This window comes from Typopeltis vanoorti, chromosome 3 (assembly GCF_054136105.1).
Source record: "Typopeltis vanoorti isolate ZY-2024b chromosome 3, IOZ_Tvanoo_1.0, whole genome shotgun sequence".
Classification (NCBI taxonomy): Eukaryota; Metazoa; Arthropoda; class Arachnida; order Uropygi; family Thelyphonidae; genus Typopeltis; species Typopeltis vanoorti.
In genome coordinates, this window is record NC_143551.1 from 121,431,999 (window position 1) to 121,450,694 (window position 18,696).

Consider the following 18,696-nt stretch of genomic DNA (forward strand, 5'->3'; position numbering starts at 1 on the left):
TTTTCATTCATCCAGATTTCTTTTGATTCTTTGATCTTACCTTTAATAATTTTCTTAATCTCTTTATATTTTGTTGGACTAGGATTTTTATATGATCTGTATTAATCCATGAGAGAAAGAATTTTGTCACTTATCCAATCTTTCTTTTTTATTGCTCTCTCAGGACATAAGGTATTGGTACATTTCTCTATGAAGACAGAGTTTAATTTGTCCCATGATTCATTAACCCTCATGACATCATCATCATTCTTGATAAGTGCTATCTCTTGATTCAGATCTCGACTCAATTTATTTCTTATCTCTAGGTTTTTAACTTTCCTAAATCAAACCTTTTTTGTTGATGTTTCTTAAGTATAGCTTTCAGTCTAATTTTTAACTCAGTCACCAGTAGATTATGATCAGAAGCAATATCTGCTAGGATAGGTTTTTGTACTCTTTATAGAACTTCGAAATCATTGATTAATAAGCAGGTAATCAGTTTGGTTTCTGACTATATTTGCCTTGTTATCCTTTTGGGATGGTAGCTTAAATTATGTGTTTGTGATTATTAGTTCCTCTTCTTGGCAGAATTGAATAAGACAGTCTCCTCTCTCATTTCTTTCCCAGTCCATGTTTGCCAACTATATTTCCACTTCTACCTTTCCCAACTTTAGCATTGAAATCACCCATGAACAATATTAATATCATGTTTTTTTTGTGTTTCTCATTAGTTCTTTTAATTCATCATAAAATTCTTTGATTTCAGTATCACTTTTGTGTTCTGGAGTACACTTCCATCAATATGATACATAGCTTGTAATCTATTGTCCCAAAATGATAACTTTACATTTCTCCACATTAAACTGATACCCATTATATTTTGCCCATGTTGATAGCCTATTTAAATCATCCTGCAAGCTCTCTGCATCTCCTTGATTAACTATTTTTCTACCCAGTTTTGCATCATCAGCAAACAACTGAATATTTCCTTTCAGATTATTTCTTGTATCACATAAATGGCTTGGAAAGTAGTCAACGGACACCATACTGTGAGGAACAAACAGCCATGACACTCACCTTAATAAGATATAGGACCTCTTTATGCTGCAATGACTGCAGCAATCCTATTGGCCATAATTTCCACAGGCACACTATAGCAATCAGTGGGAATATTAGCCCATTCTTCCTGTAATAATGAGCCCCTGGATTTTTGTTGGACAGATGTCCTTTGATCTCATCCAACACCTCCAGTTCATCCTACAAATGTTCAATAGGATTGAGATCAGGGCTCTGTGGAGGTCAGTCAAGCGTGGCTATGTTCACAAACCATGTAGTTACAGCAAAAGTTACACCTTATGGTGCATTGTCTCCGTATACCATTTTTTGGTATCTGTCCATCCATATAACTAGTATCGTATTCATATTTGTTTGCTCAAATTTGTATAACAAAGTTCTGTGTGGTATTCTGTCAGATGCTTTTGCAAAATCATCTTGTAGCCATTTCAATAAATGGAATGGCTACAACATGATTTTAGTAACTTCCATCTGCACTCTGTTATAAAAAGTTAGTAAATTACTAAGGCATGACTAACCCTTTACAAAACCATGTTGCCCCTCATAGAGTATTATATTCTTCTCCACCCATCGTTGAATTTTCTTATTGAATGAGAAGAGGGGAAAAGCCAATTTGTTAATCTTTTTAGCATTGTAACCATTGAACAGATAGGTCTGATGAATAAAGGAGAGTTCAGTTCAGCTCAAAGGGAAGCCTGGGTGGAACAGAGGTTGGAGGCTTTGTTGACAAGTTTTGATAATACCATACTTTCGATGGAGGGGGGGGGATGATGGGAACATTTATGTATCTACCTGTGTGGGAGAGTCAACTGGTAGGGGAAAAAATCTGCATATTTGAATAAAGAAAACAGTTATGCAAGTCTATAAATGTAACATTTTAAAAGTGAGTACAATGCATATCTAAACCTGTTAAAAGTTCTGCAGTAATTTTAACAAATTAAAAAGATAAAAAAATGCCATCATCCGTGTGTGTGTGTGTGTGTGTGTGTGTGTGTGTGTGTGTGTGTGTGTGTGTGTGTGTGTGTGTGTGTGTCATTGGTCTAGTTGGCTGAATGGTAGTGTTTTCACTCTCCAGCCAACAAATTGTTTGAATCCCATTATAGATATGGATGTTTTGGGATTGCCTTAAGCTGGATGATGAATCATATCACCAAGTATGAGACCATCACCCTGCTTATTGGAGGCTTGAAGATAGATCCATGTTTGGTATCTAGTGCAAGGTTTCTGGATTAATAAAAAAATAAATATATATATATAAAATATAAAATTAATTTTAAAAAAAGCCTTATTCCACATGCACAGTTCTAATGTGCTATAAGTTTACTACATTTTGTGTGCAGCAGTCACATAAAAAATCATCATACACACACATATAATTATTTATTTTATTATTTATTTATTAAATAATACTTTATTTAATAAATAAATAGTACAATTTTTGAATAATTATGGTTTTTATATGTATTATTATTATTTTGGTAACTTCCACGGAGTCAATAGACTCATTGTGGGAGGCCCACTCATCCAGCAACATGTCTATCATAATGAACTTTGAAGTTATTTATGCTCACTGCATTTACAATGCATTCTGCTTACCAACAATTCTTCACATAAAAAATCTACTCCTCACACCCTTCTTCACCACATCCTTATACAACTTCCAGGGATGACCTCTCGTTCTTCCCATCTTAACATCCACTCTTTTTATAATTTCTTCTGTATTAATCTGGTATAATCCCTTAACTAACTTGAAGGTCTCTATCATATCTCTTCTTCTTCTTTTCCTATCCACCTACCTCTGTAATTCACATTTCCTGGAATGCTGTTCATAACCAACATCCAGAGTCCTGATATCACTTTGGTCATTTGTCTTTGAACCCTCTTGACCAAATCTGAGCACAATAATCTATATGTACCCAATCTATAGGGACCCAAGTACAGAACCCTGAGGCACATCACTGGTTACCTTCCTTTTCTGAGATACTGCTCAATCATACACAACTTGCTGGTATCTTTCAGAAAGCCAATCTTCAATTCATGTAACCAATCTGCTATTGAATCCCATATTCTGCAGCTTATACACCAATCTGCCATGGGTAATCTATTTAATGCCTTTGCAGAGTCCAAGAAAATCATCGTATGTGAATCTCCCTTATCCAATGCATTCACTTTATCATAAAATGTAAGCATATTGCTAAAACAAGACCTGTCCTTCACATATCTATGCTGACCATCATAGAGAATCTTATGTCCATCAACACAGTTCTGTATTCTGTTTCTAACTAATTTTTCCACTTTGAACACAACTGCAAATATACAGACTGGTCTATAATTGGAAACTTCTGTTCTAGGACCATGTTTGTGGAGAGCTATCATTTTGCTTTCTTTCCACTTTATTAGGAACCTTCCCCACTGCGGGAATTTCATTAAATAACCAGGTTGGGGGCATGCTAACTCTTTTGCACATTCTTAAAAAATATTTGGTGATATTTCATCCATTCCTACTGCCTTATTAACATCTAACCCAAGCAACACTTAATACACCTGTAATTCTTTCACCTTTAATTCTCCAAATCCTTGCCTTCTACATGTTGCACAGCATGATTCATGCCACTGTGATATACACTGTGAAGTGGTCATTAAATAATTCCACTATATCGTTTGTTATGATTACTCTACTACCATAACCTTATACTTGTTACATTGAACTGGAGCCCCATTCAGAAAGTCTACTTGCAAGGCTACAACATCAATTGCACTGCACATAGTTCTTGATACCTTTGCATCATCTGCAGACGACTATATCACCATTTACATCCTTCCCAACATCATTTACATACAAATTAAACAGCAGTGGACCCAAAACTGACTCTTGGGGCATACTGGTGACTTTGCTCCTGAGGGATATTCGCTCCTCCCCATACACAACTTGTTGATACCTATTAGATAGCCAATCTACTATCCAATCCCATCTGTTTGCATTTAATTATCAGCTTGTCATGTGGCAATCTATCAAAGGCTTAATCCCAGTTATGATTCTTCACTAATTCTTCTTCATGTTCTCTCCTTATTTTTATTTCATTTTATTTATTTTTATTACTTTTTTTTCCCAGTGATACTTCTCAAGTTGATGGTGCTTGTAATAGATAATAAAGAAGTAATGTGGTTCACTAGCTGATGATAGGAATAATTATCATCATTGAACATTTTATTTTTCAGGCATATATATTTTAAAAAAATAAAAAGAAGAATGAGTGAAAAGAAATCATTTGAGAATGAATAAGCATAAAATAACCTATATGCAATAGAGAGGGAGAGAATTTTTAGTTATACAGGTAGTCGTTGACTTACGACCATGTTAGGTTCCAACCGACCGGTCGTAAAGTGATCTGGACACGAGTCAGACCAGTTTAGGTAAATCGGACACTGTGTTCAACACAATTGGTTGTACACAGTGTTTTTTACAAAAATAAAAAATATTATGAAAAAGATATCAAATATAAAAACTGTATAAAACCTAAAATATATTTTATCTTAAAGAACTACACAAAACATATGTAGAAAATAGATAAGAAATATATTACTGACCACTCGTGCTTTGCAGCGGGTCATTAATGCCGCCCTTGATGTAGTGGGAGTTGTTTTTCTCATAAACATGTCAATTTTTGTCTGAATTGTTTGTTTCCTTTTCTGCTCATAAATTTCACGGTATGGCCGAAAAGCATCTTGTACCATTCTTTCAATCCCTGCAAATTGTTTAATGTTTGAGTCCATTTCCTCAAAATGTGTAAAAAGTTTATTTAGTAAAGAGAAACCTTCAGATAACCCTCTGGTGATGAATTTTCTTTCTGGTTCTTCCTCATCGTCATTTTTCTCTTTTTCCATCCTTTCTTCTTCCAAAGCGATAAGTTCTTTATTCATAAGTTCTCCAGATTTCTTGCTCTAGCAGCTCCTCAATCTTCCACTTCAATGTCTAAAGAAAGTCCATTTGTCAGTGTTACAATATTTTCCATAATCATTTCAAGTTCATGTTCATTATCAAATTCATCATTAACAAAACACTGGACACAGTTTTTCCAGATTCCATTCATGCATTTCTTTGTCACAGCCTCCCACACAGCCGCAATATTTTTGATGCATTTATAAATATTGTACTGTTTCCAAAACTCTCACAGAGATAGTTCTGGGTCGGCGTCTGTTGCGGCTATAGCTTGGGCGAAAGTGGTTCGAAGATGGTGCACCTTAAATGTGGCAATCGCCCCTTGGTCCATAGGCTGAATGAGCGGAGTTGTATTTGGCAGCAAATAAAAAACTTTTACATCTGGATGGAGGTGGTCTAGGTGAGGTGGATGACCAAGTGCATTATCTAAGATTAATACAATTTTGAAAGGAATTTCTTTCTCAAAGCAATATTCACGAACTTGAAGTACAAAACAATTTAGAAACCAATCTTTAAACAATGTTTGAGTCATCCAGGCTTTTCGGTTTGAATGGAAGTATACAGGTAGAGTGTGCTTATTTACATTCTTGAATGCATGGGGATTTTCAGAATGATAAATTAAAAAAGGCTTCAGTTTAAAACCTGCGATGTTCCTGCCAAGGAGCAAAGTCAGCCTATCTTTAAGTGCCTTAAAACCAGGCATGCTTTTGGCTTCTTGGTGAATGTGTGTTTTGGCATCCTTTTCCACAGCAATCCATTCTCATCCACGTTGAAAAGCTGCTCTGGTTGATACCCTCCTTCCGTAATTATTTCATCCAGACTTTTAACAAACTCTTGAGCTCCTTCTGCATCTACACCCTGATTCTCCAGTGACTCAAACCCAATGAAGGTTGAATCTTCTTTTGAACCATCCTGTACTTGCTATAAATGTCTGAGTGTAATCTTTTTCGGCACGTTCCTTCAGCATCTGAAAGAGACTTCTAGCCTTCAACTGCACTGTAAGAAGGCTTAAGGGTGTTCGCTTCTGTATCCTATCTTCCATCCAAAGAAACAATAATTTTTCCATTTCATGGATGGGCCCTGTACGTTGTTTTGCTATCACTGTTGCTCGTGTGGGTGCCGAACCTTTAACAACTTCACGAATCCTTTCTTTGTCTTTCAAAATCGTTGACACTGTAGAATGAGATAACTTAAAATCATGTGCGATCGCGTTCACCTTCTTTCCTTCTTCATGCTGCTTGATCACTTTCAGTTTTGTGTCTAAATCTTTCTTGCTTTCTTGACAAGTCTAGGAGTAGACAAAGGCACGTTCCTCTTGGTTGACATGTTTAGGGGTTTTAAAAAAATGCTAATTGTAACATAAATTATAACTGAACCAAAAATAGTAAACGTAATATGTATGCAAACAGAGATCGAGATGCATGAATCGTGCCAAACACACGTTGCTGGGCAGTGGGCTGATGCTGCACACACACACGCACACAACTGTTCCTGTTAGGCTTCGGGGTTACGGGGACCACACAGATAGGCCGTGTGAGTGTAGTAGAAAAATCTGAGATACAGTAGCAGTCGTAAGTCGATCAGTCATAAAGCACATAGATCGTAAGTTGACGACTACCTGTGTGTGTGTGTGTGTGTGTGTGTGTGTGTGTGTGTGTGTGTGTGTGTGTGTGTGTGTGTGTGTGTGTGTGTGTGTGTGTTGGCTAATTACATGAAACACCACAGTGGTGATTTGTTTCCATTTCTGATTTAGCCATTGTTGGGTTAGTTTTCCTTTAAGAGCATAAATTCTTCTTCAGCAAAATTTTATAGCTAAGTCTATTTCAGTACACAGTCAGAATCAAATAATTTATGCAGTTCATAACTGTTGCTGCTCTGCTTTAAATGAATTATAGTGAAATCAGAATTTCTTAGTCATCAGAATAAGTCCTTTCATGAGTAAGTAAATGATAGAATCAACAAACATTTCAAAGATAAGTATTTGTTGATTCTTACATGTTAAGTATCATCAGATGGCTATTTTCTAGCATCATTCTTCACCCATATCAGCTTGTGGTGGCAATTTGATAAAAGGAGAAAAATATTTTAATGTAATATATTTACATTAAAATATTACATCCAAAATATAACTTTTGGATGTAATATTTAGATAAATATCTTGCTGCCAGAAGCCATCTTGGTATTGTGTTTTATAAATATCTCCTATCAACAAAGCCAAAATAGTGATCACTTTGTTGGGTGAGGTATGAAAACACAACATAGACATTTGTGGCCAGGCTTCTAGAGATAGCCACATACGCTGCATGGAAAGAAGTCAACGAACAACAAGTAAGGTGATGCATCATGCCATGTAATGATTTGCGTGTTTGTAGCTGGTATAAATTGGAGGTTTATGATGCTCCCAAGTGAGTGCAACTGTGTCTGGGTGAAATGGCTGTGAGAAGGGAACTGAGGGAGTTTGAAAGAGGCATTGTGATAGAATGCTATGCTGTAGGCCTATCAGTTTGGCAAATTGTTGACAAATTGGGCCATCCCAGGTCAAAATCAGCAATACCATGCTGAGATGGAAGTGCAGGGAGTCAACTGTAAGTGCTACCTTTAATGGATGATCACTGTAAAATCTCTCATGATACGTGACTTCATAAGTTATCATTTTCGTTTTTACATGCTTTTTGTTTAGGGGAATGTACTTAGAGAAATGTTAAATTTTGAATGAAATAATCTTTTCTGTAATAATCTTGAAATGAGCCTTAGTTAAAATAATATGGCTCATGATGTCATTATTTAACGATATTAACTTGTTAAATCATTAAGTCGGATTATAAAAATAGTGAAGAATTCCAGGAATTGTCATAGATGGAAATTTCCAAAGATGCGCGAAGAATGATATCATCATGTCCAAAGGTCAATACATGACCATAGTGAAGAATTCTAAGAATTGCCATGAATAGAGAATTCCAAAGATACACAGAGAATGATGTCAGCATGTTCGAAGGTTAATACATGACCATTTTCGAGAGATGCGAGTGCACATGTGCACAACGGAAGTCGAGCATATTATTATTATTATTCGTCACCTCCAGAGAGTCCAAAGACTCATCGAGGGAGGGCATCTACTCTACAGCTCTGCTTCCACCACTCACAATCCACCAACTGACCACAACTACACCAACACCATCTACTGCCGACCACCACCAGTATTTCCACAGACAATCACAAACATCCATGCCCATGGCAGGATTTGAACCTGCAGCCTCTTGACTGGAGAACAGACAAGCTAACCACTCGGCCAGCCAGGCTTGCCGAGCGGTTAGCATGTATAAGGCAGGTGGTCGAGGAGGAAGTTTGGCATATTTAAGGCAGGTCGCCGAGGAGGAAGTTTGTCTTGAGGTTTTCTAAGCCTTCTCTTACCTGGGTCCATCATCACGTAAGGTTGTTGTCAGGAATTGAAAGAGAAGGAAGTTTGTATTAAGGTTTTCTCAGCCTTCTCTTACCTTGGTCCACCATCATGCAAGATTTGTTGTCGGGAGTTGTAAGAGAAGCGTCGTTGGTTCTGTCTTTACCTTAGTACGTTGCCAAGTGAGAAATATTGTGTTGATTGTCTGGAACGAGTCAGCAAGTGGAAAGAAAGACGAGAAGGAGCACTTAACTGTGAATTAAAGGTTAATGTGAAAGACGGTGTGCTGAACGAGAATTGTAAATAGTGATAATACTGTACAAGAATGTATGTCAAGTGTCTATGCATATTCATGCCCCACATTACTTGAACCAGCATGCAGTTTCTTCTTCAGTGGTGCAAAGAGTGTGTACAGTGGGACATGGAAGCTTAGAAAGCTGTGCTGTTGAGCAACAAGTTGCGCTACACTATTTTCATAGTTGGAGTGTGTAACTCCAACTATGAAATTCTGAGGTGGTGATGTGATGGTATGATCCTGTATTTCCTAATTGGCTTTGGACCTCTGTTTTTGGTGCCACAGACAATGAACTCTGAGAGGTATTTGAACATTTTATACAATGCAATGCTTCCAACTTTGTGACATTTATGGGAACTGACCATGGTCTCTTTCAGCAAGACAGTTCACCACATCATAAGGCTGCTGCTGTAACTGCATGGTTTGTGGACATGAACAGCACCACTCTTGATTGGCTTCCACAGAGCACTTATCTCAACCCTAATGAACATCTATGGGATGAACTAGAGTGTCAGATGAGGTCAAGGGACATCCTACAACAGTTCAGGACTTCATTACATGCCTACAAAAAATTCCCACTGATTGTTATCGTACATTTGTAGAGAGTATGCCCTGTAGGATTTTTGCACTCACAGTGAAAAGAGGTCCTACATCTTATTAAGGTAGATGCCATGGGTGCTTATTCCTCACACTATGGTATCCTTTGACTTCTTTCCAAGCAGTGTATTGTCTTATTAGCATAATTATAGGATTGCATTCTTTTCATCTTATTTAATTGAATAATTAAATTTATAGGATTGAAAATTAATTGAGAATTATATATTAAATATATGTTACTTTGTTTACAGACAACAGTAAAGGCTATGGTTTGGTGGAATACTGTAGCAGAGCCGTAGCTTGCCAAGCAAAAAATCTCATGCATGGCAAACGTCTTTCATCCGGTACAATCCATTGTGACTGGCTTGATCACAAGTTAACTGCTTATTCCAGTTTATATTCCAAGTGTCTTTTTGTGGATTCCTTGCCTTTTAATTATCGAGATTTGGGTAGCTTTAGACAACTATTCAGCTCTAAGGGCATTCCACTTTATTGCCAGGTTAGTATTTTTCATTTTGTTTATCTTTTTCTTAATTACTGCTGATTAATCTGTATTAAAACCAAATAAGGAAATGATCAGAAGCAATCATGAAAAAGTGTTTCATAATAGCAATCTTGTAGTTACATCATTCTGTCATCATGAACCTAGGATTTATATATAATTTTGCTTTGTCTAATTTTGCCAATCATGGTTCATTTCGAATTAAATTGACTTCACAAATACAAGTTAAGATTCTGAATATAAAATTTGATTAAATTCCATTTTGTATAGAATTATTACTCTCATTTTAAATAGTTTTGACAATGAAAATGGTTCTTTTGTTATTAAAATTATGTGACCACATTCTAGCGTCATAATTTTCTGGTATATCAGATATTATGATAGACCAATGCAATATTTTATTACTGTTTTGCTATCAACAGTTATCTTTTTAAATTTGATCAATTATTTTTCAGATCTTTAATTTGATCAACTCTTATATTCTATGAAGTACTCCTAATTGCTTCAAATGTTAGATTTAACCCACTCATAGTTTAGTACTCTGGTTGTCCTAAAATATTTAAGATCATGTTCCTGTGATTGAAGATATTAAATTAGACAGGTATTTTATACGATGGAGTACCAATAAAACTGGCATTCACTGCTCCTGTAGTATAGCCAAATTTCAGTTTTATGAATTTTAGGTAATGCACAAATCCTTTAAGGTCTCTTATTAGAGATGGGTCCAGAAATCTCCATAGAACATTACATTATCTGATCGAAAATATTCAGACATCCCTTTGTAGTGGTGGTGGATATAGCTACACATCATAACCATGGCTCAACTAGCTATAAAAGGAGCACATGGTCTTGCAATCTTCATTGACAAACATTAACAGTGAAATGGGTACTAAAGAGCTCATTGACTTTTGACATGATACAGATGCCTATGATGCCATCTTTGCAACAACTCAGTTTTGGAAATTTCTGATCTTCTGTAGCTACTCCAACTCTAAATGATTTATTGTGAAGTGGAAATACTGGTAGCAGCAACAACAGCAGAACAATTGCAACTTAGTAGGTCACATAAAATCACAGAGCAGAACTGCCAAGTGCAAGTGCAAAAAAAAATCGCCTATTCTTGGTGAACTGCTACTGAGTTCTGAAATTGCCTCGGTAAACAATTTCACCACTACTATTTGTTAGGAGCTGAAAAACATGAGTTTCCATGACTACACAGTCACACATATGCCTAACTTCAGCAAGGACAGTGCCAAGCATCAAGCAGAGTGGTATAAAATTCACTTCCATTGGACTTTGGACCAGTGGAAACATGTTCACTAGAGTGATGAATCACAATTCACCATCTGGCAGTTCGACGGACGAGTTTGGATTTCCAGATGCCAGGAGAATGCTATCTTCCTGAATATATTGTGCCAACTATGAAGCTTGGTAGAGGAGGCATAATGATCTGTGGCTGATTTTCATGGTTTAGGCTAGGTCCTCCTAATTTCATTGATGAGGAATCTTAATGCTGCAGCTTATAATGACAATGCAGACAATTCTGTGCTTCCAACTTTATGCAACAATTCAGTGAAGGCCTTTCCTGTATCAACACAATAATTCCCTCATTCATAAGGTCTGTGGGCTCCAAAATCTAGCTGATAGGCATAAGAGAGGAGATATGATAGAGTCATATAAGTTATTAAAGGGATTTTATAGGATTGATACTGATGACTTTTTTCTATACAGTGCAGGAAGGGAGAGAAAACAAGAGGTCATCCCTAGAAATTGTGTAAGAGTATGGTTAACAAGGGTCGGAGAATGCATTACTAGAGGTGGTTTTGAGTACTTTGTCTGTGAATGAGTTTAAGGAGAAGTATGATAGGTATTGTGTGAATAATGGTTAGTGTATCAATGTAGGGTCTCCCACGATGCGTCTTCTGACTCCATGGAGAGACTGTTATAACGATAATAAAGCGAGGTCTGTGCATGTATGGTTTGATGAGATGGGCTTGAAGACTTGACTTGCCAGTCAGGGCCTGCACAAAGCCATGACATCAGCCTGATCAAACACCTGTGGAATTAATTAGAATGCTGATTGCAAGCCAGGCTAAATTGCCTGACATTACTTACTGACCTTAGTAATGCTTTTCTTGAAAAATGGAAGGAAATTACCACAACAGGGTACCAAAATCTAGTGGGAAGCCTTCCTGGAAGATTGAAGGAAGGCTTCACGACCTTGCTGTTGTAGCAGCAAAGGATGGACTAACTCCATATTTATGTCTTTCGTATGAGAGTGAGAGTTTTGATGAAGAGTGTACTTCTTGTTGACAAGTTGCATATTGCCAAATGTAATTTAGCCTTGTTGAATACCCCCCCCCCCCAAAAAAAATAATAATATATATATATATATATATATATATATATATATATTCTGAATGAATTTAGTGAAGAACTATTTGATATTATTTATACCATATCTAATTGGTCAGCAGTTAAAATTAAGAAATACAAACTACATGATTTATTTTCTGATGCCTTGTTGAAGAGTAACTAATGTTTTGAGTCTTTCATTTACTACTGATGAAATCAAAATTTTAGCTAAAGGTTTAGAAATTTTATTTACTCCTAAATGGATTCCTATTTTTGATTATATGATTAATATTGAGAGAGGCATTCATGGCATTCCTGCCAAAACTGCTGACACATTAAGATTTTTAAATGTGTTTAGTGGGATTTTTTTAAATTAAAATTTCATGTGATACAGTGCCAAAAGCTTTGTGTATATCTAAAAATACTGCTAATGTTAGTTTATGTTCATCTGGGGAGGTATAAACTGTGTTTGTAAAGTTCAGCAAAGTATGTTCTGTGCCTGAACCCAAATTGATTCTTTGAAAAGAAGTTGTTTTTGTTCAAAAATTTCATGAGTCTAATTTTTACCAATTTCTCTAATATTTTGGAAAGACTAGTAGAAGAGAGATCAAGCTGTAATTTTTCCAAGTTATTTTTGTTTCCCTTTTTGTAAATAGGTACATTCTTAAAATCCATTGGAAACATTCATGTCATCAGTGATAAGTTAAAAATGTACATTAGAATGCCAAAAATGTACATAATGTATGTTTGGCATTCTTTAATAATGCTAGTGTTAATACCATTGTATCCTGAAGTTTTGCTTGTTTTTAGGCTAGCTATAACACTTTTGATTTCATTTTTGCAAGTAGGGAAAAGATATATGGAGTTATCAATTCTCTTGGGAATGTAATTCAGAAGAGTGGGTTTAGCATTTTTCAGAATGCTTTCACTGACTGTGGCAAAGTCATTATTGAATTCTTCAACTCATTCTCTTGTCTCTAATTTGTCTCCATTTTCTCTATTCTTATTGATATCTCTTAAGTGTGTGAAGGGTTTGTTTGCGTATATCTTTGCCGATTTTTTATTTATTCACAATTTGATTGTGCAGGTATTTTTTAAACTTTTTATACACTTTATCTCTAATTTTTATGTTGTGTCTGATTTCCTGTGTAATCCAGGGTTTGGTTTCTTTCATTTTGTCTATTATTTTAACTTTGAATCTTGTATTTTACTGACTCAATATCTCAATAAATTTATGATACAAGGTATCAATATTTGTTTTTGTTGTTATCTCTTCCCAAGAGACAGTGTTCAAGTTATGCTTCAATAACTTTAAGTACTTTAAGGCTTGTTTTGGTAATCTTTCTGTTTTCATTCTTTGAACGTGTTCCATCCATTTATGTTTATATTTTTTAATTTTTTCTATTACTGATTCCTGGTTTAATTCTTTTATAATTTCTTCATTTCTTTTGTGATCAAATAGAATATACTTTGCAGTTTTTCTCATAAACTTCATTTCTGTTGTTATTAATCTTCGTTTGTCTTTTTGTTTTATTGTCCAGATTTCACTTCCATAGAATAAGACTGGTAGGGCTAATGTATTGTATACTTTTAGTCTGGTTTGTTTATGAACTAGGTTTGGTTTAAATATAAAGTTAATTGCACCTGTTATTTTTAAATATTTTGCAATTTTTAAGTTATATCTTTTTCATTTTCATATGTGATCATACATCCTAGGTAGTTAAATGAATTCACCCATTCTAAGATCTTGTTATCTATTTCTATCTTAGTTTTTGCTGGATCTTGTCCTTTAAAAGGCCATAGTTTTTGATTTTTCTGTTGATATTATCATACCATAATCTTTGGCTATCTCATTTAGATCTAAAATAGCTTTCTGTAAGTTATCTTCAGAATTTGTAATTATTATTTGGTTGTTGGCAAAAAGGAGAGTGTGTTTAAGTTCACAGTAGGAGAAAGCTTAATACTGATGGAAATTTTTATTCCATTTTATTATTATTTCATTTAAGTAAATATTAAAAAGAGTTGCTGAGAGGGAACATCCCTGTCGGACCCCTTGGTTTATCTCTCTCGTATATGATAGCTCATGATTTCATCTTATTTGTATTTGATTATTTTCATATATATAATTATGATAGCTTTTAGGATATTATTTGGTATTTGTCTTTCATTTAATATGTTAAATAAAATTCTTCTTATTTATATTTATATCCCCAATTTTGAGAACATCGGCATAGTTCTTGCATAAAGTTGGAAACTCTGTGTGGTAATGTGACCTATATACGGCCATTTTATATATATATATATATATATATATACTGGGGGATCCCTCCCCTCCCCCGCCTACGCTGCCCAACCCCTCAAGTTCCGGGCTGGTAAGCCGGAGACAAAAAACGTGACATAAAGGCATTTCAAATTTTGGCTTATCTTTTTATATATAGAGAGTAGATTATGAAGTTCTAAATATAAATTGACATTTTCAACTGTTTTCATTTTTATATTAGTAATGTTATTAACAGATATGGAATTTCGAATAAAGATAATTACACCTCCATATTTGTTATAATTCCTACATTGATAATAATTTTTAAATCTGCTTAAATGGTTCAAATCAACTTCTTTGTCCTTAACCCCGATTTCTGTTAATATCAGGACATCTACCCGATAGTTTAAATTGTCTGGAAGTAATTCTATGTGTTCTAATTTATCTTGAATACTTATATTAATATGCAAAATATTCAAAGTAGTTGCAGGGTCTGAGGATAAAAAGTTTCTTAATTCTACTGAATCATGACATACTATACATTTATGAAAAGTGACGTCACAGTTGTTATTTTCATCTGCCATCATTGTTCGTGAGTCAGTTTTTACTCTCAGTGCTTTTTCAGAGTTTACACAAGTCTTCTTCACATCTGATATGGCATATTTTTGATGTATCATCTCTTCTCATGAAAAATTTGCACTGTTTGACCGAGAGATATTTGTAGTGTAATTTTCTTTGCAATAAACAGTAGATGTTTTAGGTTTCCAGTCAGGCGCTCATTTAGATATATACAGTAGGCCCCTTGTATCCGTGGGGGGTTTGGTTCCATCGTCAACTGTGGATAGTAGCGAACCCTATATATACTATGTTTTTTCCTTTACATAAATACCTATGACAAAGTTTAATTTATAAATTACGCACAGTAAGAAATTAACAACAATAACTAATAATAAAACATAACACGTATAACAACATACTGTAATAAAGTTATCTGAATGTGAATGGAATCTTAGCAACCTCAGATGTGTGAAGCTTTCTCCACCTTTGCAACGAGTTTCCCTGGTGTTGGACAATCTCTGCGATCAGCCGAACTCTATTACTAAAAGAAAGAGCCATATGACTTCATTTCAGCGATGTAAAATTACATAAGCAAAGTGGATATTAGATCCAACATTATTTCAAAGCCGAATGTTTGTAGAGACTATGAAAATTTCGTAAGTTGACCTTTCGTATGTTAATATCTTCGGACCGGGGTTGACCATGGATAAGTGAACCGTGGATACGGGGGGGGGGGGGTCCTACTGTATTTTGCTTTCTTTAAAATTGTCACATATATCAGTTGTGCTTAGTCTGTATTTGATATTTTTGTGTCCATTCAGCCATTTGTTTCTGATCGCTTTTCTTTTAAATTTTATAATGATAGGCATTGCTCTGTTTTTCTGCCCACTAGAAACACAATGCATGCATGCATAACCTCAGTATCATCTTCATTATAGTTAATGTTGATTTTATATGCAATTTTCTTTGGTATTTCATGCATATTTTCACATATCTCATGGGACACATGAAGAATTTCCAGGTTTGAGCTAATTGCTTGTTGATTCAGGTCATCCACTATTTCATGAGTTTTTTTTTATTTTTAAGCTCTCTACGCAGCTCCATATTTGTGTTTTCTAGCTCAATGTTTTTTGTTTTAAGTTCCTTAACTTCTTGTGTTAGGCCAGCCAGCAATGATAGTCAGAAAGTCATCTCTCATAAAAGTCAACAAAGTGTTGATAAGCCACAGGTTTGTATAACAGTTGCTTTTTAACCTCAGCTTCAAATTTTAGCAGGATGTATGTCATTGTATATATATTATATCATCATCATTGAATTCTTAATACGTACATTCAAGGAATATACAATATAATAGTACTGCATGATAACTCAACATATTAACTTCCTATCGATAATTTTCCTCTAAATTAGTTTCTGTCAAGAATCCGATATTGTCAGATCTTATATTTCAGTCCTGGATGGATTGATGCGGTTAGTGCCTTATAAGGCATTTATCAATCTATCTAAATCTAGATCTTCTTGGGGGTTATTTTCCTGTAATGAAACTCCTGTTTTGTCAACCCTTTCCTCTCTCATTCTGTTTAATTGACATACTACCTTCTCCACACATTTCTACCAGTGTCAAGCTTCTTCTTAATATATTCAGATTTAATATGATTAGACCATTGATACCAATCTGTTCACTCGCCTGAATTTTTTCAAACTCTCAAATCTGTGGTTTCTGTTGTCTGATCAACTGTTTTATTTCTAATCCAGCTCTCAAATTCAGAAGAAAAAGTTTGTTTGAGAGTTGTCTTGTATTCTAATTTAGTGTTTTGACTAATTTCTCTCTTATTCCATATAATTTATTCTTTGACCTCCCCACCACACCTGCTTTATTTATTTAGTTTTATTTTCCTTATTATATTGCCATCTTCACACATATTGTTTCTAAATAGCTTAATAAAGATGCTTAATGAGCAATTCATAAAGGTCTTTCATTTTTGTGAATGTGGCATCCTGGAGAGATTGAAAACATCATTGAGAGATGGGGAGGAGAGAGACTGACTGACTGTCAATGAGAAAGAGGTGTATGGGGAATTGAGCAAACTTGATGTTAATAAGCCTGTGGACTTGATAATATATCACCACGTACTCTGAAGGAATGTGCCAGGGAGTTGACATATTTTTTTTTTAATATGAGTCTTGCACTGGATCAAGTTCCTGAGGAGTGGAAGGAGGGTAAGATTGTACCACTTCATTAAGGGAGGTGATAGAACACCATCATCATATTCCTGATATATACCCTCAAGAGGTTTACAGGATATGATAGTACTACATGAAAAATTTACATCATTACTAACTTTCTATCTACAATTTTCCTCCAAATCAGTCTGTTACCTGTCAAGACTCCAATGTTATCAGATCTTATATTTCTATCTTCTAAGGCACTTTTTACTGTATCATTCCACCTATATATATATATATAAGCGCCTCCGTAGCGCAATTGGAAGAACGACGGTACGTTGCACCCTTCGATTGGAAAAGGCCTAAGTTCGATTCTCGTCGCGACAGGAGGAATCTTTATGTGGACTTTTTTAATCGAAGGTGAGTTAGCCGATCTCATACAGAGGTAGCAGGGTTTTTTCTCTCCGAAACTCGGGTTTTTCATCCCACATACAGACAAATCAACACTTCAGAACACATGCAATTTACAGACAAAATGATACTAGTAGCGGTGGTGGTGTTGGGCGGTAGATGGCGTTGATGGAGATGATTGGTAGAGGTTCGGTGTAGTGGTGGAAACAGTTGTATAGTAGGTGTCCTCCTGCAATGAGTCTTCGGACTCCTTGGAGGTGTCACAAATAATAATAATATATCTTGATATTCCCCTAGGTCTTTTTCCTGCCAACAGAGAACACTTGTTTTGCTAATCTTTCCTCTCCCATTCTGTTAAATGACCATACCCTGAGATTAGCTCCTAATGCATTCCTGGATGCTGACAATGTCAAGTTCTTTCCTAATATCCTCATTTTTGATATGATATTGCCATTGGTGCCATCTGTTATAGAACTCAGGCATCAAATTATAGGCCTATCTTTGTGTCAGGTGTTGTGGTTAAGTTGTTCGAGAAGCTAGTGAGAGCTAGGATCCAGAATTGGGTTGACAACAATAGAATTATCTTTGATGGACAGCATGGATTTGCTAAAGGGAGGTCATGTTTTAGTAATCTACTTACTTATTACGATAAGGTGACGTCTTCCTTGGACAGAGGAGAGAGATACACAGTAGTATACTTAGATTTTGCAAAAGCTTTTGATAGATTACTGCATGATAAGTTGATAGTCAAACTAGAGCGGATGGGGTTGGATATTAGATTAGTGCATTGGATCAGAGACTGGCTATCTGATAGGCATCAGCAAGTTGTGTATGGGGGAGCAATATCCAGAAGAGGAAAGTCACTAGTGATGTGCCTCAGGGGTCTGTTTAGGGCCATTGCTGTTTAACCTGTAAGCTAATGATATTAGCAAAGATTTGGATGGGAATATTCAGTTGTTAGCAGATAATGCAAAGTTGGGACAAATTATGAAGAGTAGAGAAGATGTTGTGGCCCTACAAGAAGACTTGAATAAATTGAGTGAATGGGCATGGAAATGGGGGATGTGAGTTGAATGTTGCAAAATGTAAGCTTTAAAATTTGGGGAAACAAAGATGGGATGCAGAATTTATACCTGGTGGGGATATATTGTTGGAGGTGGAG

At 35.5% G+C, this 18,696-nt stretch overlaps 1 protein-coding gene across 1 annotated transcript in view; it reads left to right on the forward strand.

The window, feature by feature from the left end:
* LOC150108525 (uncharacterized) overlaps positions 1-18,696 on the forward strand; it is a 190,126-nt gene that overhangs the window by 31,485 nt on the left and 139,945 nt on the right. Inside the window, exon 4 of the mRNA XM_090390479.1 lies at positions 9,534-9,781. Coding sequence (XP_090246605.1) covers positions 9,534-9,781 — 248 coding nt within the window. The remainder of the gene's footprint in view (positions 1-9,533; positions 9,782-18,696) is intronic.